This window comes from Crotalus tigris, unplaced genomic scaffold (assembly GCF_016545835.1).
Source record: "Crotalus tigris isolate CLP2741 ecotype Arizona unplaced genomic scaffold, ASM1654583v1 scf7180000018084.670488, whole genome shotgun sequence".
Taxonomy (NCBI): Eukaryota; Metazoa; Chordata; class Lepidosauria; order Squamata; family Viperidae; genus Crotalus; species Crotalus tigris.
This window is the reverse complement of record NW_024096815.1, coordinates 352675-379169: the sequence shown is the minus strand read 5'-3', so window position 1 is coordinate 379169 and position 26495 is coordinate 352675. Positions and strand designations below refer to the sequence as shown.

The window sequence follows — 26495 nt, the reverse complement described above, 5'->3', positions numbered from 1 at the left end:
TTCTAGGCATTTTAAGAAAAATGCAGCTCTCAGAAAGTTTGGAAAGTTCCATGATTTGGGGTATGAAAATGCTAAGAATTTAGTGATAAATAAATCCAAATACAAAATATTTGAAGCATTTAACGTTCATCTCTCTAAATCAAAACAGTGGAATGAACACTGGTTTAACATGGATTTGATTATTTTTAACACTTATACTTCACATTTTGTAAGCACTCCATATATACCAAAAGATAAAAAGCTAAAGCGCACGGTATGAAATGAAAAAAGAGAAGAAATAAAGCATTTGATTGAACAACAGCTGATATTTTAGTCATAGTAAAATTTTAATTGAGAAATTACAGTATAAAAAGATAAATAGCCAAGGATCTGACCTCAATAATATATTTAACTTTTGTTAGAAGAGCGGTGGGGTACTTTCACTGAAATAGCGTGCTATATTGATTCTGTGAGACTTATGCATGAAGGCAAGCTGCACTACAGCACTTTTTCCCCCCCACAGCTTTTGTGGTTATTTATTTGATTTGTATGGCTGCCCATCTCACCAAAGTGACTCTGTGCAGCTCACAACAGTTAAAAACAACCCAATAAAAAGTTGCTAATATAGATTTCTCTTTTGATGTTCCTAGATCACCTGCTATGTGATAACTTCCTATAATTAACAGAGAAAACAAGTTTAGCTGGCTCACATGAACAAAACAAGCCACACATCAAATTAGAATTCTCTGCATTGTTTTTTTTCCAGTCTAATCTCTATTATGTGTATAGATAGCAAAGGAAAGTGTAATGTTGGCCAGAGCAGTGAAAGCTGTTCTAATACAGTAATGTAACAGATAAAGTGCCAACACTGTGCTACTTTTCTTTCTCAGTCTTTTTTGTTTCTGTAACATCTGGCTCGTTCTCTGAGAAATATTAAAAAGGAACAAATAAGTGAGTCTTGACAGCAGGCTAAATAAATAGTCCTCCATTTGCTAAACTTCCACATAAGTCCTGCCTCCATTTAGGTAGGCCTGATCTTTGAAACATCCCAACCAAGAGATAAATTTTTGTGGATCTGCGACAAGTATATCCTCCATTTTTCTCCCAAGTTTGGTGAATTCCTTTAGAGGGGACACAGCCTGTTTGGATTGGCAGAACTCCCTGGCACAGCTGAAGGTATGAAACTGTCTCATATCCAGAGAGAGGAAAGGCCCCAGGAATGCATATGAGTTCTTGTTCTCAGCTAAGGCATTCATGCCAAGCACCAAGAATGGAGAACAGTGCTGGGGAGGGATGCGATCAGGACGCCACTGACACAGACTTTCCTTTTATATAAGATGAAACAGAACAGCTTGCCTTTTCCTAAATACTTAGTCTTCTAATGGGGGAAGTCTTACTTGGGAAAAATCATAATTTTGGTAGGAGACAGCCAGATCTCTGATTTATACATTCCTTTTTAGATTTATATTGATCTTTCAAACCTGATCTCTCCCCTCTGGTTCTTCTTGATTTCAAGCAACTTTCCCTGTGCTTTTTCTTGAGAATGTTTGTGCTTGCTTTTTAACTTTTCATTTGGATATAAGTACTAAAGAAGCTATTCTTCTATCTGTGCCCTATAATCATTGTGTATTATGCATGGCACATGCAGATGTTTGCTCCAAACCATACTCCAGAATGTTCACTCAGGATCACACTCCAGAATGTTGATTTGCACATCACTTTAACACTCTTCCTTTTTCAAAAGTGAGGAAAGTATACCTGTAACTAATGTTCCATCAATAGAGACTGACTGATTGACTGATTGTGTGCCACTGAATCATTTTATACTCAGAGCAACCAGATAGTTTTCTTCAGGTCTCCCAATGCTGCTCTCATTTTCACTGTAACTGTGCCCATCCACTTTGGTTCTTCTCTTTTCTTCCATCTTTGTCGGCATTAGAACTTTCTTCAGAGAGTTTGTATACGTGTCTGAAGCAGGATAATTTGAGTCTTGTTGTTTGAATTGATTTGTTCAATGATTCATTGGTTTGTTTTCTTATCCATGTTATTCTCTAGAGTCTTCTCCAACATCAAATTTCAAAGGCATCAGTGCTCTTCCTATCCTGCTTTTCTAAAATCCAACTGAGTCTCAGAGAATACCATTGTTTGACCGATTCTGATCTTTATATGTATAGATACTCCATGGCATTTGAACATCTTTTCTAAGGCTTTTGTGCCTGCTGTACCACAAAAAGGTGGTAGTTGTGGCAAATTTCTTGACTGCTTGTTCTTTTACTTTTGGCAGAAGCTATCCACCATTATATCTTTTACACAGAGAGATCACTATGTGCCACGTGGGATTCCATGACTATGTTGTAAGAAATCCTCCAGGCCTGGTGGGTATCTTGGATGGCCAGGTCTTGCTTTACAGAGGACAATCCTCTGTCTGAAAACATGCAAATCCAGTTTAAAAATAATGAATTATAAGAAGGAAGACCAAGAAGCTGGAAGACCCGGATAAGTAACTGAGCAGGCAGACAAATTAAACAATGGCTATAGTCATCACACTATGTTGATAAATTTATTTAAACATATAGAATATATAATGGTATAGCCACCATTATATTCTGTAATGAACATTCGAGGAACATGAGACATAGGAAATGCATTTCAGAATGTCAGTAATAATTAGCAATCTACCTTTGAGGGTATATTATTCACCATTATTAATACTCTGACACCTGAACTGCTGCTCAAAACCTCAAGAGCTCTAAAGAACAAAACAAGAGTTCTACAACATCACATAGGATCCAGCAGTGCACTTTTGCAGTTTCATGTTGCTCCACTGCTGCTTCTAGAGCATGGCCCTCCTAACTGGCGATTTGGAGAACTTGTGTAGCCAGGATGGGAGCAGAAGAAAATGGCAAAGGCGAGGCAGTTGTGTTTTTGTTGGAGGCAGTTTCAAATTATTCCTTAGGCATGAAAGTGGTTAGCTGGCCAGTCTTGGATTAGTCTCCAGATCTGCAAATCTTCTGAATTCTTAGAGTGATTTAGATAAGAGATAAGATAACCCTTATTGTCATTTATATATATCTTTTAGCAGAGGTTATCTAGGACTGAATCTGATGTCACACTAACCTCTCTATCTGCTTCTAAGCTGTATTCAGCTTTCAATTTCACATGCAAAAGGAAGGAATTTAAGGAGCTTTCCTTTCTCTCCCTGTAATCGAGAAAACCAATGTGGATTTTTCAAAGGTCCCTAGGTTTTGCTGTGTGAAGGTTGACTAAACTCTTGCCCCTTAATATTACAGGTTCTCTTCCAAGCACCAAAACACCCAGTTTTGATGGGAAGATTTCACTACAAATTTAACTTGGGTCAAAGAGCACCAGCCACAGCTATGCATATCAAACAAAAAATGTAAATTGGAAGCATTTCAATTCATCACAGCTTCTTTTAAGAGTATTTCTATCTTATTTTAATCACTCCCTGAAAATCTATAGTATAGTATAAACTACACTATACTACACTAAACTTTAAGCAGAGTATAGAAAAAAATAAGCAGAGTTGAACATGATTAGTAGTTAGGTGGCGTATACTATGGCTGCCATCTAGGCTACTTATTTTTTTTTTTTTTTAAAAAAACGTATTGAACAATTTCTGTATTGTTCCCAAGAAAATATCCAGAGGCAATCTCAACATAAAGAAGATTTTATCCATTTAGGAACTGCTGCTGTTGACTAATCATGGGTCTGGTTGGCTTCTATGACTTTGGAAAAAGATGTGTAGAAGATTATTCTGTTCATACTATAATACTTAAATCTTCACTGAAGTGTTTTGGGCTTTCAACATTTGATCTTTTTTTGTGCGTTTTGATTTCAATAAAGATTTCTCCAAAGACTGCTGATTCCTTATTGAAGATGGAGCTATTTAGGCATTAGGGTTCATATCCTAAGAATAGGGTGTAAATAACTGAGAGCAGCAAGAAAATATTGTAATGTGGAATATTATTAATAAGGATATGTGCCTGTCAGTCAGGCTCTAGTTCTTATTTTCATCTTCATGGTTAGCCAGTCCTGACCCAATTAATTTCTCACCCCATTTCTTAAAATTATGACCTACTATTATTATAGTACTTTTGCAAATATTCATTTTTTCATCCCCATTTTGGTATGAATGTTTTCTAAATTATGCTGTGTGGAACACAAATGTACCTTAAATAATTTCACAATATTCTGCAAGCTCTCTGCCACCAAGGTTTTCCTCTTGTATCCCCAACTGAATAAAGTCACAGGCTAAATCTGTATTCAGTACCCACAACCAAATGGTTGGATATGTTTTTTAAAAATTCATATTCCCAGATGTGCTCTGGCTAGGGGTGGCTAAAAGAATCATATTGAAAAATTAGAAATGTGATACTATTCCGGATGTCAAGGAATGGTTGTCACTATGTGATTTGTTTTGGATTTTCTACTAATCAAAGTATACAGCAGTACATGTGATTATGACAGAAACACTGAGACACTTTATAACAATATTTTAACTGATTTTTTTTTCAGTTTTTTTTTCAATATTTACAAAATACAGACTAACAGACTTGGAAGGGACCTTGGAGGTCCGACTCCCTGCTCAAGCAGGAGACCCTATACCATTCTGGACAATGGCTGTCCAATCTCTTCTTAAAAAACACTCATGATGGAGCACCCATAGTTTCTAAAGGCAAAGCGTTCCACTGAATAATTGTTCTCATTGACAGGAAATTTCTCCTTAGTTCTAGGTACTATTTCTCCTTGATTAGTTTCTGTCTGTTACTTCTTGTCCTGCCCACAGGTGCTTTAGAGCAGTGGTTCTTAACCTGGGCGATATCGCCCCCCAGGGGGCGATTTCATTTTTCAGGGGGGCGATGGAATGAAAAGGGGCGACATGGGGGCGAAGGAATGAAAAGGGGGCGATATGGGGGCGATGGAGCAAGAAGTTTTGGGGACATTTTTGAGCCTGCCCCTGCAGCTCCGAGCCTCCTCCGCCATTTGGAGAGAGGGGGGGGCACTTGTGCTTCTCTCTCTCTCTCTCTCTCTCTCTCTCTCTCTCTGATGCAGATTTGCCCCCTCACAGGGCTCCTGGTTGGCCCTGAGCCCGGGTGCCCCGCCTTCTGGGACAAGCGCAGCCAGGAAGTCCATTTCCCTGGCTGGCCCCATACCAGGTACACATGGCCGGGGAACTGCGCAGGGGATCCCCAGGATCCCCGCTGGGAGCAGCCCACCAGAGCCTCAGCCTAGCGGGCCAGCCTTCCTGCAAGCTGCGGCCCTGAGGGAGAGCTGCCCCTGTGATCCCCAGCCATGGGACTGTTGGCCCAGGTGGCCAGGAAGGTGCACCAGAGCCCTGGCTGCTTTGAGAGGTGAGTAGAAGATGGGGGGGGAGAGAAAGGGAGGGGGAGGCATTTTCCAACCAGACCCACGGGAGCGCCTCCTCCTGGGGTCTGGCGCCGGCTTCCTTGCCCTCCTCCTCCTCCTCCCCTTATTCCTCCTGTTGCCCCCCGGGCGGCAGTCCTGGCTGGGATGGTGGCCGGCTTCCTGGGCGATGCTGGTGGGTCGCGGATGGCCAGGAGCGTCGTGCATTGCGGAGCGGCCCCAGCTCCTCCAGCAGCTGATGGGGGTGTTCTGCAGATGCCCTGCGAGTTAAGCCGGGGACGCTGGTGGCGCAAGGGGAGGCTTGGTGATGCAGCCGATGGGTGGGGCATTCTGCAGATGCCCCGTGGCCCCGACTTGAGCTCAGGGATGCCAGCGGTACATGGGACGGCCTGCCAACATGACTGTGAGCCGGGGCATCCCTGCAGGCCCGGCGGGCAGCAAAGCTGGGTGCCTCCAGCAGCGACGGGGTCTTCTGCTGCCTCCTGCCCCCCTCCCCGCCCCTTTGGTGCCCTTTGCCTTTCATTCTCTCTCTCTCTCTCTTTTTCTCCTCACCTGGAGAAAAAAGGGGGAGGGAGGGAGAGGAAAGAGAGAAAGAGAGAGGGAGAGGGGAAAGAGAAAAAGAGAGAAAGAGAGGAAAGAGAGAGAGGAAGTGCAAGTGCCTCTCTCCCCCCTCTCCTCACTTGAAGAAAGAAGGGGGGGAGGGAGAGGAAAGAGAGAAAGAGAGAGGGAGAGAGGAAAGAGAAAAAGAAAGAGAAAGAGAGGAAAGAAAGAGGACGCGCAAGTGCCTCTCTCTCCCCCCTCTCTCTCCTCAACTGGAGAAAGAAGGGGGAGGGAGGGAGAGGAAAGAGAGAGGGAGAGGGGAAAGAGAAAAAGAGAGAGAAAGAGAAGAAAGAGAGAGGAAGTGCAAGTGCCTCTCTCTCCCCCCCTCTCCTCACCTGGAGAAAGAAGGGGGAGGGAGGGAGAGGAAAGAGAGAAAGAGAGAGGGAGAGAGCAAAGAGAAAAAGAGAGAGAGAAAGAGAGGAAAGAGAGAGAAAGCGCAAGTGCCTCTCTCTCCCCCTTTCTCTCCTCACCTGGAGAAAGAAGGGGGAGGGAGGGAGAGGAAAGAGAGAGGGAGAGGGGAAAGAGAAAAAGAGAAAGAGAGAGAGGAAGCGCAAGTGCCTCTTTCTCCCCCCCCCCTCTCTCTCACACACACACACTGAGTGGGGGAAGAGGACTGGCAGACCGAGGGCAGAAAGAGGGAGAGAGGGAGGGAGGGAGAGAGAGGGAGGGGGGGAGAGAGAGAGACCCTTTTGACATTTAAAATGAAGATAACACTGAAGATATATATATATATAATAAAGGTAAAAAAGGATATATGCAGTGTTATCTTCATTTTAGATGTCAAAAGGGTTTTGCGGCTCCCGGTGTTTTGTTTTCAATGGGAAACGGGTCCAAGTGGCTTTTGAGTGTTTTGGGTTGCTTACCCCTGCTCTACCCATACAGTGGCTCACCATTGGCCAGAATGGGCAGTGATGGAGGGGGGAGTGCTTCTTTCGAAACATCGCATGCTGTTTTGTGTGTCTCTTTATTTTGTACTTTTTTAGCATGCACTCCAGTTTGATATTATATTTTCTTTGTGACTTTTTAATCCTTTTTACAGTGTGCGTGACTATATATACTTTCCTCGAATCTTAATTTAGTTTCAGAGTTTTCGTCTTGAAATTCTTGGTTCCTGCATTGCGGTTTGTTCTTATGCCCTTTTTATATTTCTTTTTGCATCTTAAATTTCACTTGTAATTCAATCATTAAATGTTACTATTTTTCTTTTCGGGCATTTCACTTTCTTGCAGTTGAATTTTGTTTTCAATGGTCATTACATTTAAGTGTCTTGAATAAATAAGATAATAATGAAATACATGTATCACGAAGTTTGGGAATAAAGTGACGGGTGGCACCAAAATTTTTCACACAGTTGAGATACGGGAAAAAGACTGGAAATAAATTATTTGCATCATATGTCCTGATGACAATTTTAAAGAAAACAAAAAAAGTCTTTGCATAAATTGAAGAATTATTTCCTATGTTGTGATTGAGAGGTTATGTTGGGGGAGGGGGGCGATGACAACTTCCTCCTTGGCTCAAGGGGGTGATTCATTCAAAAAGGTTAAGAACCACTGCTTTAGAGAATAGGTTGACCCCCCCTCTTCTTTGTGACCACCCCTTAGATCTGGGGTGTCAAACTGCTGGCCCGTGGGCCAGATGCGTCATGATGAAACCACGCCTACCCCATTGCCGGCAATGGGGAAAAAGTTCCAATACGTCGTGCGACGTCACGTGATGTCGCGAGTTTGACATGTCTGCCTTAGATATTAGAAGACTGCTATCATGTCACCTCTAGTCCTTCTCTTCGTTAGACATACCCAGTTCCTGCAACTGTTCAGTGTATTTTTTAGCCTCCAGTCTCCTAATCCTAATCATCTTTGTTGCTCTTCTCTGCACCTTCTAGAATTTCAATATCTTTTTTGTATTGTGGTGACCAAAATGTATGTAGTATTCCAAGTGCAACCTTACCAGTGCAGTATAAATCAGTACTAACACTTCACATGTTCTTAGTACTATCCCTCTGTTGGTGCAACCTAGGACCACATTGGCTACTGTAATGTCACATTCATTTGCCAGTATATGAGGAAATCTTGTTGGCATCTAAAGAACAAATAAAGGTCTTGAAGAGCCCATTTAACCAGAGAAAAAGCCTGCAGCGGATCTTTCCCCCCATGCAACTCAAAGCAAAACTCTCCAGCCTTTGCAACAGCTTGCGAAAAACCCTGGATGAGAGCTTTCTAAAAAAAATGTCAGAGGTTCAAGCATGGCAATAGGTTTTTTCCACTTGCCTCCCTAATGACAAATGCCGTTTCCATTAAACCAGAGTTTTACCAGTGAACAAATCATACTGTTAGCCTGTTGGCCAAGTCCAGATTGTCCAACTCCTTAATCAGATTACACCTGACAGGAACACTTGCCTTTGTTTGCTAATGCATATATGCTGGTTTTGGCTTTTTAAATACCCGGCAGCTGCAGGAATTCACAATCTGAACCAAAATTGGACATGTGGAAGCACTCTAATCAAGTTCCTCTCCCAGCCGAATGAGAAGTTGCAGTAATAAACATTTGTGTGAAAAATAAACAGGAGTCAGGAAAAAAGAAAAACAATCTCTTTTTTACTGGTTAAAATCTGATGCGGATCAACTTCCAGCAGATACTTGAAAGTTCCTTAAAGGGTGTGGGAGAAACTACATCTCTTGTAGTTTGATTTTTACAGGCTTGCTATATTGCTCTTTGCAAGACATGGTGATGAGGCAGAAACAAAAACAATTAGTGTTGCTCTACTCTTATCCAGGGCTGGCTTTAGCCAAGGCTAAGTAGGCATTGGCCTAGGGCACCAAAGCTTAGGAGGCACCAAGGCTGCCTCTCCTTCCAAGTCATTAAAAATGCAAACCTCCACACTGGTGAGAGGTGGCATCATCGGTATAGCCTGGGGGTATCATCCACCCTTGAACCAACACTGCTTCTATCCAGTGCTAGTTCAGTTTGTGGACAGGAGATGTCACACTCAAATGCTTCTTTTTGTCTTTGATGTCCTTGTTTTTTTAAGAAAAGACTTTGTTTGGATTGGGGGAAGGAACAATCTCAATCTGTTCTCTTCTGTCTTAGGTAAGAAGCCTTGTTTATTTGTTTTATCATAACAGAATGTTCAGAAGTGTAAAATGGCAGAGTTCATTCTCTCACCTCAGTTCAAGGGATATGTAGTCCAGGCTCCATTCCAATTTTCTCTATCTCTTTGCATAAATGAAGGATTGCCATTTTTTCTATTATGACTGACTTGTATTGTCATGTGTTTAAATTTGAAAACATTCAATTTCTGCAAAGTATGTACATGGTAGAAGGAGAGAGGGTCCAAGGAGATCAAACTAAATAAAAAAATCAAAGGATATACATTGACAGATGACAATCAGGAATAGATTTGTGAAACATCATGCAATTATGTCAGTGAAATAAACTATATTATAAATCCACCTTGGAGTAAATTTAGGGGATTTCCTTCCCATCAAGTTGTGGGGAGATTAATATTTGCAGGAATAAGATATCTTTAGTGTATCTCTTTCCCTCAAAATAATCTTGTTCACTTTTATAAATGCACAAGGTAATAGAGCTCTTGGCATTTCCTTCCTTTCTGTTATGGGAAGAATAGCCAATGTCCTCAGAAGTACAATTCTGAAACTGGGTGTGTTCAGATGGTTGAAGTGTGACAGAAGAAAAGCAGCCTTATCAGAGGCCTCCACAGGGCTCTAAGTGTGGAAGATATTCTTCATGAAAATATGAAGGAATTTTTTTGAATGACTTAATGTAAGTGAGTAATTCCATTTCCCCACATGCAAAAACAAGCTAGTTACTTTTTTCCAGATTTTAAAAATGAAAAATGTGAACAAAAAAGTCTAGCATGGAAATCAGCCCATCAAAGAGGCAGTAAGTTGGATCTGATTTACTTGAATCCCTGTGTCACTTATCAAAAAAATGTAAAATTATTATGTGTAAGTAACTGCCCTTGCCAGGGAAAAAAGAATCATAGCTCACAGTAGGATTTAGCAAATGTGCAGGAAAAAACTATTCCCCTACAGAGAATATTGCAATCTCATCTGAACTGTAGGATAGCTGGTATACTGTGAAAACTATGGACCAAGTCAAGCTGTGAGGGATCTTTGAAGCTAAACTCTCTGAGGTTTTCCATGTACTGTATCCTCTGAACCGGTCTCCACGCCTCCTGGTTGCTCGGCCGCACTCCGCCTCCGGCTGCGCTCCGCAGCGTGCAGGAGCCTCCCCTGCACCACCCGGCCAGCCTCCCTCACCATCGGAGGCCGCCTTGGCCCTCTGGCACCCAGCGTGGCCATGGGGCTGCCAGGCAGGAGCGGCTCCTTCCCAGCTCGCTGGGCTCCAGGCCTCAGAAGCGGCCAGGGGGCAGGGAAGAGGGCGAGGTGGCGGCGATGCCCGCATGTGCGTTGGAGAAGGAAGGAGATTGAAGGGGGGAAGCGCTGCCAAGGACACCCAAGCAGCTCTGCACAATTGTCCGGGCCGGGAGGGGAGAAGCCTTCTGAGCGGGAGCTGGCGCTTTGGCCACGCCCCTCTCGTGTGCGATGGGCTGCGCGGTGTGGAAAGCAGCTTCCGCAACCCAGCTGCTGCGATGGTACTCAGGAGGCTGGAGGGGTGGGTAGGTCCTGGGGGGGTGGCTGGGAGAGGGCAAGAGGTGCCGGGATGAGGATGGGGGGCTCCAGGTTGGCAGGTGTGAGAGGGCAGCTGATGGCTCTGAGGCGTGCGGATCTTCCGCGCAGCTTCCGAGGCCCGAGATGTGCCGCCGCTTGGCTCTCCACCAGACTCTCCGCCAGAGCCTTCCCCCCCTCCCCGGACAATTGTGCAGAGCTGCTTGGGTGTCCTTGGCAGCGCTTCCCCCCTTCAATCTCCTTCCTTCTCCATCTCCTTCCTTTCCCCTTCAATCTTCCTTCCTTCCATCCAACTCCATCCTTTCCCCTTCAATCTCCCTCTCCTTCCTTCCTTCCTTCCTTCCTTCCTTCCTTCCTTCCTTCCTTCCTTCCTTCCTTCCTTCCTTCCTTCCTTCCCCTTCCCTCCCTCCCAACATTTTTGAGCAAGGAAGAGCAAGCTTCTCCAGCGAGCATTGCTATATTGTTTATGTGATTAATCACTATGCTTTAATTATGCTCAATTCGTAACAATGAAAATACACCCTGCATATCAGATATTTACATTACGATTCATAACAGTAGCAAAATTACAGTTATGAAGTAGCAACTGTTTTAAAGGGTTGCGGCATTAGGAAGGTTGAGAACCACTGCTCTAGCTCCTTCAGCTGCTGCATTTTGCTTTGAGTCCGTGTGTGTGTTCTGGTATTGACAAAGAGGAAGAGAGAGGATTTTGAAATAATATGGAACCTAAGAGAAGATGATGAGGATGCCAGGCCAGAAGCTCAAAAAACTCTTGCCACTCATTTTAATAAGTGGAGTCCTAACAAACTAAAAAAAGAAATAACAAATCAAGTTTTCAGTTTTTCTTATTGGCTTTGTGTCTGTGGAGATTCTCAGTCATCTAGTTCATGGCTTTGTGGTTTTTCATTTAGCCACAACATCTAGCTAACCTTGCTGATATTACAAAGCTAAACAAGGCCGGTTCTGATTAGTATTTGGATGAGAGATCAAGTGGGAATACTCAGGCAGTTCCCTAAACTGAGAAAAACATCTGAGAAGCAAACAGTAGCAAGCAGACCACTTCCGTAAAACTGCCAAGAAAACTGCAGGATTGCAATCAGCAGGATTCAAAGTTGATTCAAGTGAACCTTTGACTTTTTAAAGCTAAACAAGTTAATACTTTTCTCTGTTTGCCTCCATGTCCACCCAAAACATTTTGTCCCAGTGGCAGACTGCTTATAAAAGATACAGGAATAATGCCAGCAGCCAGTGTTTCTCAAAACAAGAAATTGGGAGTAGGATTAGAGAGTGGGTGAGTTTAATGCTACATATTGATATGAACAACCAACAAGTTCTTTGGCAAAACTCTTTTAATAATCTAATTGCCGAACACACCTACAGGCATTTTCTTTGCTTCAAGTGATATTTCTTTTGTTCCATACTCCCACCTGCACTGTTGTTTCAGACCTTAGACGTTTTAGCTCAAGCATGTTTCTCTTCCATGAGCCCTTCATAGGAGCCTCATTTTGAAAGAAGGAAGAGATTTTTGGGGGGGGGGGTGACGTATGCCTACCATCATCCTGGAGCAGGAACATTTTTGCTCCAGCATCTTTCCTGAGAAGTTTATTTTTTAGCAACAATGAGCAGAAACATAGTCTATGAAGATGCCTAATCTTAATTATTCCATCACCTGTCATATTTTTCTGGCAGAATTTTTTCACAAGGCTGAAATACTGTTTTGGATTTATTTTTATTTTTTTGACAAGATCACAAACTCTTCAGAGCTGTCTCCTGTCACTTGAGCAATCTGTTCACAATCAACCAGTCAAACTAGGGCTGTAGCTGCTTTGGGGGGCTGCAAACGCCTTAGAAGGAAGACCAGGATTTGGCTTGCAGGTACATTTCCAAATAAAGTGGCGGACTAGGGCCAAGATTGCTTTTCCCAGTGGCATGATAATAATAATAATAATAATAATAATAATAATAATAATAATAATAATAATAAAAACACTGGGGATATTAGTCCCACATCTGATTAAATTTTTATGATGTTTGACTGATGAAACTGTAGATTTTCAAGGATCATATAAGCTATATAAAAGTCTATACAGAATTTAACTACTATCAGAGTTTCAGTTTGGCAGCAAAAATGGTATTTTTTGATAGCATAATCTTCTATTTGCAGGGTTTTTTGCCACAGTAATAGCACGATGGCTGCACTAAACCTTCACAATGATAAATATGGCCATCTTGTTTTTCAAACACCGTTCCTTGAAAAATCAGCAAAAAGAATGTCAATGCAATCCATTATGGGGAAAAATCTTAAATGTACTGCAGCAATCTGTATTTTTAAATAAGGAAAATTATTCAAATCATGAATAATTAGGGTGATCTTGGAGGCTGAACACATTATTTTAAGACCAATTTAGACAAAATAAGCAGAATGATGGAATAAAATCTACCAGTGCTAGTTGCCATTTTAGTCAGAAAGGCTATAAGAAATTCTGCCTTCACAGTTTATTTCCTGCTTTTCTTTGAAACAGCCACTATCTGGAGCAATAAAGAGAAATGTTTATGGAAAACATATCTCCCACGTCCTTTTGTCCTGGAAGACACCCTTACTGACATCCGGAGTAGGATATGAAACAAGAATCTTAGCTAAGATAATAATATTGAACTATGAGTTCAGTAAAACTAGCAATACATGTATATTGTCTATAAACCAACAACATTGGAAACTTTTTCCTAATGTAGTCCCAGACAGATTATTGTACTAAATTATTAAAATCAGCTAATACAGAAATATTCTTAGGATCATTATATGGGATTAGTGTATATTTAGAAACACAAATTTGGAAGACTGACTATCCACGTGGAATGACCTAGAACAGGGGTAGGCAACCTTGGCTCTTTTATGACTCGTGGACTTCAACTCCCAGAATTCCTGAGCCAGCATTCTGGGAGTTGAAGTCCATGAGTCATAAAAGAGCCAAGGTTGCCTACCCCTGACCTAGAACTTTCACACATGCTATTTCCTATGATTAAAATAGAAGATTTCCATTGCCACAGGGATTTGCCAACATAGTTTCCACACGCATACATGTTGGCTAGGAATTCACTCAGTGCTGAAATATGTGGCCAGTTATTATTTTTTTAGTGATATGAGAAAGAGTGAGGGAGAGAGGAAAGGAAAGAGGGGAGAGAGATTGAGAGAGAGATAGAGAAGGTAAGGTATTATAAAAGTAGTGTTGTAAAATAAGACAAGATCTTATTCCGTGTCTATTTGCCCTTCCTTTTTTTTCAAATCAGTAAAAGAATGTTTGCTCCCCAATATACAAACTTCAAACCCAATGCAAAATGGAGTATTTTTTTAAAGCCAGGATGAGAGATATCTTTTGTTTTATTAAATCTCCGTCCTTCACAAAGCATTGTTTCCAATGTAAAGTTCAACCTATACAATAAACTGAACTTTACTTTGACAAAGAGTAGTTTTAAAATTTTCAATTAGTCTTTCCTCATACACGTACCCATCGTAATCATTAACTCTAGCTTTTAATTTTTACAGTGCATAAATAACTGTAGTTAATATATGGTGGTGGTGAGATTTGAGAGAGAGAAAATGTCTCATCTTTTGACTTTGTCAGCAGTAATTTTTAAACTTTGGATTGGATCGAAGATTTCATTTCACTTAAGAATGAAACAACAGAAATCCTCAGAGCTACAATTCATGACTAAATCAGTATCCCGATCAGCTCTATTTATATCATCCAAGTCTGGCAAGTGTGTGCAACACTTAACTGTTGCCTAGAAGAAAACCCCGTAAGAATTCTGGCAGATTCTTGCCTGGGAATTAGGGAAGATCCCATGATGTTGGAGGTTCAAAGCTTTGAAAGCTACTAAGGCACAGCTGGCTTCCATATAGCAAGGAAAACCTTTTTCCAGCTCTTATCGCTCATGGCTGTAGATCAGCGGTTCTCAACCTGTGGGTCACGACCCCATTTGGGGTCGATCGACCATTTCACAGGGGTCGCCAAGCAAGGCTGTCTGCCATTTTTTCCCCCTTTTCCGGCGGGTGCCTTACCTCCCTTAGGCTAGGCCAGCTGGTGGCCCAGCCGGTGGTTGGCCTGCTCCGTCTCTGCCGCTTGCCAGCTACGCCTCGGCCGGCGCAGGGGGCGGCACCGCGCATGCGCGGTGCTCCCGGGCAAGGAAAGTCCTCGACTTACGACCGGCTTAGTCCTCGACTTGCAATCGGTTGGGGGTCGCGGCATTAAAAAGGTTGAAAACTACTGCTGTAGATGGTCCTGGATGAGACAGTAGAGCAGCTACTAAGGCAGTGCACCTTTCAATAAAGCTTGGAATAAATTTTTTGGGCTCCACACAGGTACAGCATCTTTGTGCTATTCCTTAAAACAGCCCATCTTTTGCCAGTCCTTGAAAAAAATTGCCAGTCCCATTAAAAATCTTTGTAATTCTTAAAGCAACTGCTACTTTTATTTCAGGCTCATGCAGATGTCTGAAAAAAAAAGACTGATGAATGAATGAGAGGTGACATGCTTGTATAAGGTCTGAAAAATTTTATTCAAATTATTTCTGGAGAGTGCAGAGCCTTAATGGCTACATTCAAGATACATTTCTTTCAATGTGCACACATGGGCTGCTTCTGAGATTGGTCTGGAAACTACAAAGCTGCAGCATCATAGCTAGAATGCTGGAGGGGAGAGATCTATTTGTAAACTTGTCTGAAAGAGAAGCACTGATTGCTGCTGCACTGCTGAGTTATATTCCAAGTGTCCATGCTGACATTTTACCGATCTAGGCTCTGAATGTATTCTCTTACATGCATTCTCTTACACATTTCTCAGTCATTAAGGTCTACTGGGGATGCCCACTGGATGACATGACATTTGCCAAGAATTCACTAGGCAACAACTTGTAAAAGGTTGCTTTCTTCACAAGCATCCAGATATGTACATTATTTCTTTCTGCAGCTAGCACAGAAATATGATCTGCAGCGGGAACTTGAATTGCGACAATGGATTGAGGAAGCAACAGGGAAGCGCATTGGAGACAACTTCATGGAATGTCTGAAAGATGGAGTCATCCTATGCGAGTAAGACAACACAGAAGGAGGGGGAAGTTTGTTTCCCAAAGACTGAGGGTGGACAAAGAAGGCTTCACAGCATTAACTGTTTTAATTCAAATTAATTTTTTAATGACTATCTTTTTCTAGATGGGCATTTTCAGATATACTGTATGGGGGAAAAGAAATATTATCTCCTTTTAAAAAAAACTCGTACATGAGGAACATTTTTATTTAGATTCACAGTTCAAGCTATGCCAAGGATTCATCATCACCAAGACAATGAATGACTTATTATAGATAATTTGATAAACCTGGATAATAAAACAAATAAAACTAAAATTACTTAAAAAGGAGATAAAGAAATCTGATGTATCCCCTGTGTTCAAAATTTTGATCCCTAAATATGTTCCCCCAATTCCAAGTAATGGAATAACTCAAGGATGCTTTAAATTTAAGACAGGGGACTGAAACATTTTTGGTGGCTTAGGTATAATGAAATGCATCAAAGATGGATTTTTTTTCCAGGTTATTTGGCAACTCTATTTATCATCTCAGCCAACTGGCAGAAAAGCAGATGTACCACTGTTTCCATTTTACTGCATTTGTTTTTATTACTATGAATATTAAACAATTTAAACATAACCAGTATTTGTACACACAGGTATAAGGCTGCAATGCCACTCTATATGTTTAAAGCAATCTCAAAATATTTGTAGTATCACTGACCCACATCCCTTAATATTTTTTTAAATTCCATTAATTTCCAACCAAGAATCATGACTGTAAATATCTCCTAAATTGCTTAATAAAGACACTACTTTTTTGGAGACCAATTAAGACGTTGGAGAATCTGCAGCTTTTAATATATTTAATTGATAGTGAATGCCTGGGATTTTAAAACTAAGATTACTGAGCTGCACTGAGTCTTTTTTGAAGATGTAAAAATGATACAGCAAATTTCTTCTGACTGACCATTTCTTGAGAATATTCCATGGGTGAGCACTCATAAGTATTTTTGTTTAGATACAACTTTTCAGAAGAAAAAAAGCATATAGGTTGCCATTTCTGAATTACGTGGTATTCTTGCATCAAAGTAAATGCACAGAAGTCCTATATTGATGCTGAAGAAATAAATACCTTGGGGTAAAACTTTCCTTTCCCCCTCTCTTTCAGACTTATCAACAAACTCCAACCTGGATCTGTAAGAAAGGTGAATGAGTCTACCCAGAACTGGCATCAGGTACCATTCTCTCTTACCTATGTCCAGATCAGTGCTACCTTTATATTATTAAGAAACTTTTACTAAGGTTCATGAAAAAGGTTGTCATTATGGCAGCAGGAAATAGCTGAGCTTTTCTCTTTAGTACACAGCTGCTTGCTGTAAATAGTAATATATTGGCAACACAAACAAAGAAATGTTTCAACTAAAATAAAAAGGTTAAAGAAGTGAACTATTAACAAATACAAGTGTATTGGACAGAAATAAATAGTGAAATTCTATTTCAAAGTGTAATGAGCAAAAACATGCAGCCAAATATTGTGGGAGAAAGACTGGCTGATGCATTTGGGAGTATGAAGATCAATGAGGAAAGGAATTCCCTTCCCTGCTTTTTTGATCCAAATACTCCCTCTCAAAAGTAGCTTTTATTGGTAGAGTTCTGCTATGCAGTACATTAGCAGCCCCCAACTGGGTACCCAGGACCGGTTCTGTGGAGAGGTATTTCTGTGGACCGGAGGGGGCATGGTTTCGCATGCTGCCTACATCCCATGGATGAGGTTTCACTTGTTTGTGCGGCCTAGTTTCTGGCATGCTGGGGCCCGGTGCCGGTCCATGGACCGGGGGTTGGGGACCACTGAAGTACATGTTGTGTGGCTATTCTGATAGTACAGAGCAATTACCAAACAGGGCAGAATAACACTCATCTTTCTATTTTCACATCTTTTTACTAACTGTCACATCTTTGCTGACTGTAAAAAGAGGAGGAAGCACTTCTGGCTCATGAATCCACTCATTATTAGAAGAGTCCTTATGCTTGCACTATTGCACTTGTGATGCATTATGTAGATGGCTACGATTTTTCCCCTTGAGTTTTGAGATAGAACTAAATCAGTCTTTCCCCCATAATGCTTTTCAGACATGCTGGAATTACAGTTCCATGCCATATTGGAGAAGGCTGCCTTAGACCTTTACATTCCACCATCTACTTATTAGGAGAAGCATTATAAAGGAAACCATTCTTGGAGAACTCTCAATGATTGTAAATGATTAGTTGACTCTCCTGTTTTGCAGCTGGAAAATATTGGCAACTTTATTAAGGCTATCACAAGATATGGAGTGAAACCCCATGACATTTTTGAAGCAAATGACCTCTTTGAAAATACAAACCATACCCAGGTCCAGTCAACTCTGATTGCTTTAGCTAGCATGGTAAGTTGTTTTTCTTCAATGTATGATAACGTGAAAGTGTTTCATAGATATCACCCCAATAATCTAATATTGGTTAACACAATCACCATATTGCAAATGTGAATGGAGGTCAAAATCACAGTGTGGCCTAAGATTTCATTCAAAATGACAGTCTAGCTTTTCACTACTAGAAGAGAATACCTGTTATACTGCCTCTGATCTACAATATCCCTTATTGATCTATAAGTCTTTTTTCAGAGGAGTTATATTGATGGGCAGGAGAAACCTCTTTTCAGTATTTTTAGTTAAATACTGGATCATAGAAGTACTAAGAGCAAGTACAGAATCCTTTCCCTTTGCACCTCCGTATATGCTCAGCCTAATTTTATACACTTATAAAGAAGGTGCTGAGATTTCAGCCTGGACATCACAGAGATGATGTCTCAAGGAAATCATTTGCAGAACTAAACGGGTTTTTGATCCAATTTGAAATCAAATAACTACGTCTGAGGCTGGGGGAAACTTCCTGTTGCTCTCAACCCCATTGCAAAACAGACCTGTCTCATTCTGGCAAATACTGGAGAGAAACACCTGAAAGGATTTCTAATTGTCACAACACAGGCAAAGACAAAAGGCAACAGGGTGAATGTCGGAGTGAAATATGCTGAAAAACAACAGCGGAAATTCCTCCCTGAAAAGCTGAAAGAAGGAAGGAACATCATAGGACTGCAGGTGTGTAGCTTCGGTCATAGCAACTGTTCCCCTAAGATACAGATATTTTGTAGCATTGTCTGTAGGGAATAATTTAGGACAGGGCTTTTCAACCTTTTCACCCATTGTACCACTTTTAGGATATGGCAACATCTGAGTACCATCAGTTGCCTAGCAAGGTATCAAAAACTTGATGACCCCCCAAAAAGGGAAAAAAGTGATAAAATAACAGGTAGTCCTTGACTTACAACAGTTCGTTTAGTGACTGTTCAAAGTTACAATGGCACTGAAAAAAGTGCCCCCCAAGCCACAGCCGAGCAAGATACCTACCTGCCTGCCCGCCCAGCGGTACTCTTGTCTGAGGTTTCCATTGTTGTGAGCATTTCTATTGAGGATTGGCAGTGGGGGTGGGGTGGGGGTGTTTGGTTTTTATTCCCCCCCATCTGCTGGGTGGTTGCCGCAGGTTTTGGTCACTTCACATGACCCTGGGACACTGTGACCATCATAAATATGCATCAGTTCCCAAGCATCTGAATGTAAATCACAAGACCCTGGAGATGCTGCAACATTCCAGATGATTGGCGCTTCTTCTGGGCTCAGCAGAAGCCTCAGGATCAGTGCTGCTTTCCAGCTGATTGGTGCTTCTTCGGGGCTCAGCAGAAGCACCAGGATCAGTGCTGAGCTCCAGCTGGAGCCTGGCATTGATCCTGGTGCTTCCATTGAGCTGACAGTCCCAAAGAAGCGCCGATCAGCTGGAGCCTGGCACTGATCCTGGCGCTTCCGCTAAGCCCTGACAGCCCTGCAGCTCCAGCCATCTCTCGCTCAGGCTTGTGCAGTGCTGCCTCTGGTTCAGCTCATTCCCCTCCCCCGCTACCACTTTTCTAGGATGGTCGTGTACCACCTGCCAGGTGCCAATGTACCACAGGTGGTACCTGTACCACTGGTTGAAAAGTGCTGATTTAGGATACCTTGCTATACCTTCAAAATTAGTTTCTTTGTCCAAATGTGTACTGTGGCCACAAGTGCTTTCATCCTTCTGTCCAAACTTCCTGAAACAGTTTGAGATTGATCTGCAACATTTCTCACCACGGTCAGCCTTGAAGTACCAAGAACTAGTCAATGCTTCCTCCAGTTAGTTAACTGCAGAGGCACAATGGTCCCAGTGTGTCTGCTATTTTTAGCTCATATGGGTCAGCCACGTGTGCATTAGGCAGTAAAAAATGCTGATGAGAATTATGAACAAAACACTGAAAATTGCAGGAAGAGTAGCAACAGAAATTCCCTTTATCCCATTTTACATTGCAGGGAAAGAAAATATGCTATTAGAAGATTTCTTCTCCAAAATAGACACATCCAGGAGACTAGATCCTAAGCATGCTTTGAGCCCACTGCTTAGGGAAAAAAAAGAAAACATACATTTTTGTCAATTTCACATGAGCTGTTTTCACCTGGGTTATTGTGTGCAGGGTATCAAAACAATTTACTGCACAGTAAATGGGAATCAGTAGATTTTTTTTTTTTTTGTTCAGTGACATGCACCAAAAATATAGGAGCAATTCCTATAAAGGTATGCCTGTAAAACTCTCAAGTCACTTCTGTTTAAGGGCTCAATGGATACCAGTGGAGAATTGAAAATGATTTTGTTTGTAGGCTCCACCACTTTGAAATACATAACATTGTAATTCATGTGCAAAATGAGTGGGGCTTGCAATATGATGCTATTTTCATCATTCTGACCCCATCTGGCTCCTACTCTAGATGTCATTATTGATGCTCTGCCAGCTGAAGCCTGCAGCTGGGAAATGGCAAAAAGTTTTGCCCACAGACTGAAAACAGACCACTCATGAACTTCTTCCAAGCTTCATCACTGGAAACATCAGTATTTTACACTGCAGCCAAGCTAGAAATTAACAGGCTCAACTGGTGATAAGGAGAGAAGCGTAGGAGATTCAATTCTTGAAAGAATTCAGAAATGGTGCAAAGACTGTGGGTGAAGTGCCCTCAGTTCCATTTTATACCTGTCTCACTAAAACTGGCATATTGTTGTCTAAAGATTATATTTGCCAATGTGATTTTTGCCAGTTTGTTCCCCAAAAAATTATCTCTAGGGATGTCATTAGTGCTTTGAAGCAAGTTTTCCTGCATTAAAATCACTGCTGAATAGCTAAAGGAAACAGAAGACATGAAAAGGACCAATTCTTCACTTGTGATTTACAGTGACACCATGTAGCTGTCTTTATGTGGAGTGTTTTATTATCGGTCGTGGCTGAGTGATGTTACATGATATAAATCACTAAGGAGAAAATGGAGAAAAGGTCTAAGTGACAGAATGAACGGGAAGCTTTTAACCTATATATAAAATAGAAACTTGGCAAAGACAGAATGATGAGTCTAATTGTCAATATTGCATTCTTCCTAGATGGGCACTAACAAGTTTGCCAGCCAGCAAGGTATGACAGCATATGGCACACGTCGACACCTTTATGATCCAAAGTTGGGTGCAGACCAACCTCTAGATCAGGCCACAATCAGTCTACAAATGGGAACTAACAAGGGGGCTAGCCAGGTAAGAAATCTGAATGGAAAAAATGGATTACTGAGTTGATTTTGATACGCTTACCTGTTCTTCCCCTCATTCTTCCACTGGAACATCAACAATTTATTGACTAGCAGAATTACCACAACTGCGTGTACTATACCAGATACACTGCTTCTATCATAGTGTAATCTCTGTGTAGAAATGAAGGATAGGTTCCTGCTTTGCAGTTTCTGTATACTTCTGTATGCTTATTCAGATAATACTAGGCTCTTCAGATTTGAAGACAAATAGGTACTTTAGGGCACATGGTTTCTATATACAGCTATTTTCAAGCTGTATGCAGCAACCATAGAGCAACTTCTGTGCAGCTGCTTTAAGAAGTTAGACAGGTGCTATGCCCATGCATGCTCCAAAGCATCTGTTTGCCTTTGACTCTGAAGCATTTCAAGTCTATGTGGCTGGAACATTCCTAAGGTTTCAGACATACACGATCGCTGTGTGAAACTAGGTAACTGTATCTAGAACACTTTTATGTAGCTTGTGTTTAGGCCTCACTAAAACACAACCCTCAAATTCTTCCAAACATAAAATTCTTGTTCCTGTTTGTACATCAATATTTAATTTGGGAGCACGTGATTCCTTGGCTTTTGGTCTCTGAAAACATGTGAACTGAGGCTGAAGGAAATTCAAGCTAAGCAAAGACCATTATCTCAAGATAAGTTTGACATAAACAAGTCATACTTTGCTCTTTCCTCTAAGAGTAGTGTAGAAATTAGGTACTCAAATCTCAAAATGTTCATTTTTAGCTCTTAAAAATCAAGATAAAGAAATGTTTGAGGTATGTTAGAAGGTCAATTACTTCATCCTGAGGTGTATTAATTAGAAAATAAATACCTTATAAGGCAAAGAGCCAAATTATTTTCCTTAGGTGGCATATTTTCTTTAACACAAAGTTTTAGTGATCATATTAAATACCAACTGGTAGGTATATGTGTATGTGTGTGCATGGGTCATTTATCAATTGTTCCAGTCCTTTCACACTTTCTCCAAGTAACTGCTTTTTACTTTTCTATTCTTCCCCTTTTTTCCTCTACTGCACCCCACCTCAGGCAGGCATGACAGCTCCTGGAACCAAGAGACAAATCTTTGAGCCCACCCTTGGCATGGAGCGCTGCGACACCCAGAATATCTCCCTGCAAATGGGCAGCAACAAAGGAGCCTCACAGCAAGGCATGACTGTGTATGGGCTGCCGCGGCAAGTCTATGACTCCAAGTATTGTCTCACGCCCACCTATCCTGTAATTGGAGAGGATGAGGACCAATATAACCACAGCCATCATAACTTCTACAACTCTGAATAGCCAGCAGGAGTTGTGGGACAGATATAGAGACACCAGCACTGCAAGGCACTTCCTAAAAGATCCATCATCATGTGATTATTTTAACCCAGGAATATAAGAAGATTCAGTTCCCTAAATTGCTAACCAACTCACTAAGGACTCCTTAATACATGCCAGAGCCAGACTTCCCCATCACTGAGCGTTAAAGCTTCACCTCGATATCTTTCACGCTTTGACTTATCAACTACTATCACTGCTTTTGAGCATGCACTAATATGGCTCAAAACTCTCAGGATGAAAGATCAAATAATAAAACCAGTAGGTTGAGAGAAGTAGAAACAAAAGGACGAGTCCTCTTAATTTGGCTTCTCAATTGACAAAAAGCCCTGGCAACTGTCAATCATTATTTCCCAGTGCCAGTTGCTGCTAATGTTTTGGATCAATGCAGAGGCAGGCAATGAAGGTACAACCTGTAAAATTGTTAGCTCCTGCACTCTATTTTGTTTTCATTAATTACACAAATTGCTTCAGGACAAGCCACATTTTTTGAACTGCTTAGATATAAAATAGCAAGTTCTCCATGTGCTAACTTTGCCAGAGGCTCCAATCACTTCTTTCCTAAAACACAAAAAGTTTGTGCAAGAGCAGTGGCAACCTGAGCCAGCCATTGACTTCTTGGAAAGCAAAAACTTGTGAAAAATGTGTATGGGTGGAGAGTGATTGCAGGAGGCTGGACACACCAGCCAGGCAACACCACCAGAGTAACATAAATATGCCTTAAGATTTGTAGATGACCAGTATGAGGTCATTTGGAAAGAATGGTGCAGAAAGGGAAATGCAAAGTTAAACCAAGCACCTCTGCAATTTTAGGCAGAAACTGTCTGGAAACTGAACAGCTAGTTGCCCAAGAATACAAACTTTTCTGCAAAACAGCTCAATGCTTTTTAATAAACCTGCTTGCATATTACATGGATAGGAATATCTTGGCAATACACAAATGTTTCTTTGTACTTGCCTTACTTATTTCTCATTAGTCAGCATGTCACTACATTACCTCTGATTTTATTTATCCCATTCATCCCCATGCACATATTTAATTTGCAGTAAATAGTAGACACTTGTGTGTTTGCATACAATCTAAGAATTTAAAGGCATCAGAAGTTAGTTAAAACTAACTGAACCTAGGTTATACCGCAATTATTTTTAAAGCATTCTTTTCCTGATTTATGTAAATAATCATGTGCCTTGTACAAAGATAGAATCATCTACCATAAAGTCAATACTGTGCAATTCAAAGGTTGAGTTATAAGCCCAACAGTATACAATTTGCACGAAAGTAGGATTTACTGGTACTTGCCTGTGCATCTAGCTGTGTTCTGCCTTTCTTCCAGGAACTCAAAGGAAGCATCCTTTCCACCAATTTCTCCCATGTTAAGATAGATTGTGAGATACCTGATCTGAGAAAAAGAAATTGTCTCAAAGTCGCCCAGAATGAACTTTTCTGGGCTACTCTACTCCAATACCTAGAACAGTGTTTCCCAAACTTGACAATTTTAAGGCATGTGAACTTCATTGCTGGCTGTGGAATTCTGGGAGTTGAAGTCCACATGCCTTAAAATTGTCAAGTTTGGGAAACACTGACCTAGAATATAACATCACACTAAATCTCACTTTTTGCTGCCCATGAATCTGTAATTTATGCATATTAAAACATTTTTTCTTTTAACTGATCACAATTTTACTCAATTATCATCTAATCCCTGCACTTGTAGTTCAGGATTGGTATGCCTGTCATCTATATGTATATTTAGTTGAGGAATGGCTGGCTTCACTATTTTTTTCTAATGCCATGTTGTCTGGTAATTATCTAGAACTAGAGGAATATTTGCTCATTTTCCAAATTAACATTTGGAAAACTGGCATAAATATATACTACTGAAAAGCTAATAGGAGTCAATGAAAGCACTTGCCCTTTATCTTCCTAAAAATCCACATCCTTCCTACAGTTGCAGGTGTTCTGCATGCTGAACAGCTAAAGGCACACTTCCCTTAAAACAAAAACCTATAAAAAGGTATGTTTCATTGTAATGTTCTGCTAAAATTTACTTCATTTCACTGTGGCACAATAAAAAGAAGAGAAAAGGTGGCTTTTAAAATATTATTTTAAATGCTATTTAACACATATTCTGATATGTCTGTTTAAAAACAAAACAAAATGAAGATGTCACCATAACCCTTCCTATTACAACCTGTCAGATCATTTACTTTAGTGGTTCTCCACAATCTCCAAGGCCTTTTGTAACCTTTGAATCTAAGATATTGCAAGAGAAGACAACCACACAAAATTTAATTATTCTGTGAAATCTCTATCAGCTAAGCTATTTGTTTCTCCAAATGTTTGAATTTTTATATAAGCATCTCTAATGGAAGCAGTCAGCACTGCAGAATGTGCTAAAGGCAAAACCCATTAGATTTGTTACTCTTAGTATGAGATGTGAAACTACATGATCATGAATACACTCTAAATTGCAGTATAATCAACAGCATGAAAAAGCCTTTCAGAAAATGAGTTATCATTAAAAGTTTTTGCTCCTCTTGAAACTAAACATAAAATTCAACATAGAGGGCAGTCTCTGGTCACTTGAATATTTCTGCAGGAACAAACTTTCAAAATACTGAAGGTCTGTATGCAAGATTGGGAAATTTAATGTATTTGTATCTGTATATCTATCTGGAAAGTAACAGTAGCAACCATCACTGTATTGTTGCCAAAATCATTACTGATGTATGCATATAGACACCATGAGCTAATTTTGCATATTTGGAATAATTGAGAATATTCTAATGAAACACAGGCTTAAAAGTGAAATAATATTTCAGTTTCTAACACTTTGTCGTAGCAAATCTGCTCAGTGACTTTTCAAATAATAAATTATACCCAAATCAGCTGATTTTCATATAAACCGATGGACAGAATTGCAAATAAAAGCCTATTTAGTATGCCCCATCATTGCTGATGTTCAATTCAAGGCAATTCCAAAGAGATAATCCCTAAGTACACATTTCACAATATAACATATCCAGACTAGACTCATACAGAAGTCCAAACAGCTGAATTAACAATTGTGAGCCATGGAGAGTCATTTGCTGAGATGAGCAGCTATAGAAATCAAATAAATAAATAAAACAATGAAACACTTGTCTCACTAGGTGAAGTAGTTTCAGTTTTGCCATCACGCAAGGATTGCCATTTTACTAACCAGAAAAAAATTAAGTAACTTTATCAAAGGGGAGGATTCTACTGTCAAAACTCCAGGGTGAAGCAAAAACTGTCAAGTATGTTGTTAATCCAGGTAGGAATAAAAGCACACAGTAGATGACACCTCCTTGCTTTGGTTGTGCTTCCAGTATCTGACTTACATAACTATTCGGTTAGGGTGGTGATATCATTAGCTTCTTAACAAGCTGCTGATTCATTTCCAAAATGATTTAGAATCCTGGAGCAGAGACCCACTGGAAAAGTTGAATACATTCACATGACAGCTTATAATAAGAAGATAACAGCTTATTATTTAAAAGGTTTAACACTAACAATCACTTAGCTCCATTCTATGCATCCTGAATTTCCAGTTAATATAAGCCCAAAGATTTATACAGACACTGGGAAAAAGTGACCTCTTGGCTGTCCTCAGAATACTTTCTGAAGTATCAATAACTGCCCTGAAGATTAGGCAACTGCATTTTCTCTCAGAATAAACAAGCCCAATCAGCTGATTTGCCACGAACACACCATTCTATGATCCCAGATTCTTAGATTACT

The 26495-nt window shown here is 40.7% G+C and overlaps 1 protein-coding gene across 2 annotated transcripts in view; it reads left to right on the top strand.

The window, feature by feature from the left end:
* CNN1 (calponin 1) overlaps positions 1-26057 on the top strand; it is a 38095-nt gene extending 12038 nt beyond the window's left edge. The window contains exons 1-7 of one of the 2 annotated variants that reach the window (XM_039347514.1): positions 747-1155; positions 15584-15705; positions 16852-16918; positions 17969-18106; positions 18707-18817; positions 21216-21362; positions 22445-26057. In XM_039347514.1, coding sequence (XP_039203448.1) covers positions 15671-15705; positions 16852-16918; positions 17969-18106; positions 18707-18817; positions 21216-21362; positions 22445-22696 — 750 coding nt within the window. In that variant the 5' untranslated portion in view covers positions 747-1155; positions 15584-15670 and the 3' untranslated portion in view covers positions 22697-26057. Of the gene's footprint in view, positions 1-746; positions 1156-15583; positions 15706-16851; positions 16919-17968; positions 18107-18706; positions 18818-21215; positions 21363-22444 lie in introns of those variants that run through there. The other variant, XM_039347513.1, reaches the window with a different exon arrangement.
* Positions 26058-26495: the final 438 nt, after the last annotated feature.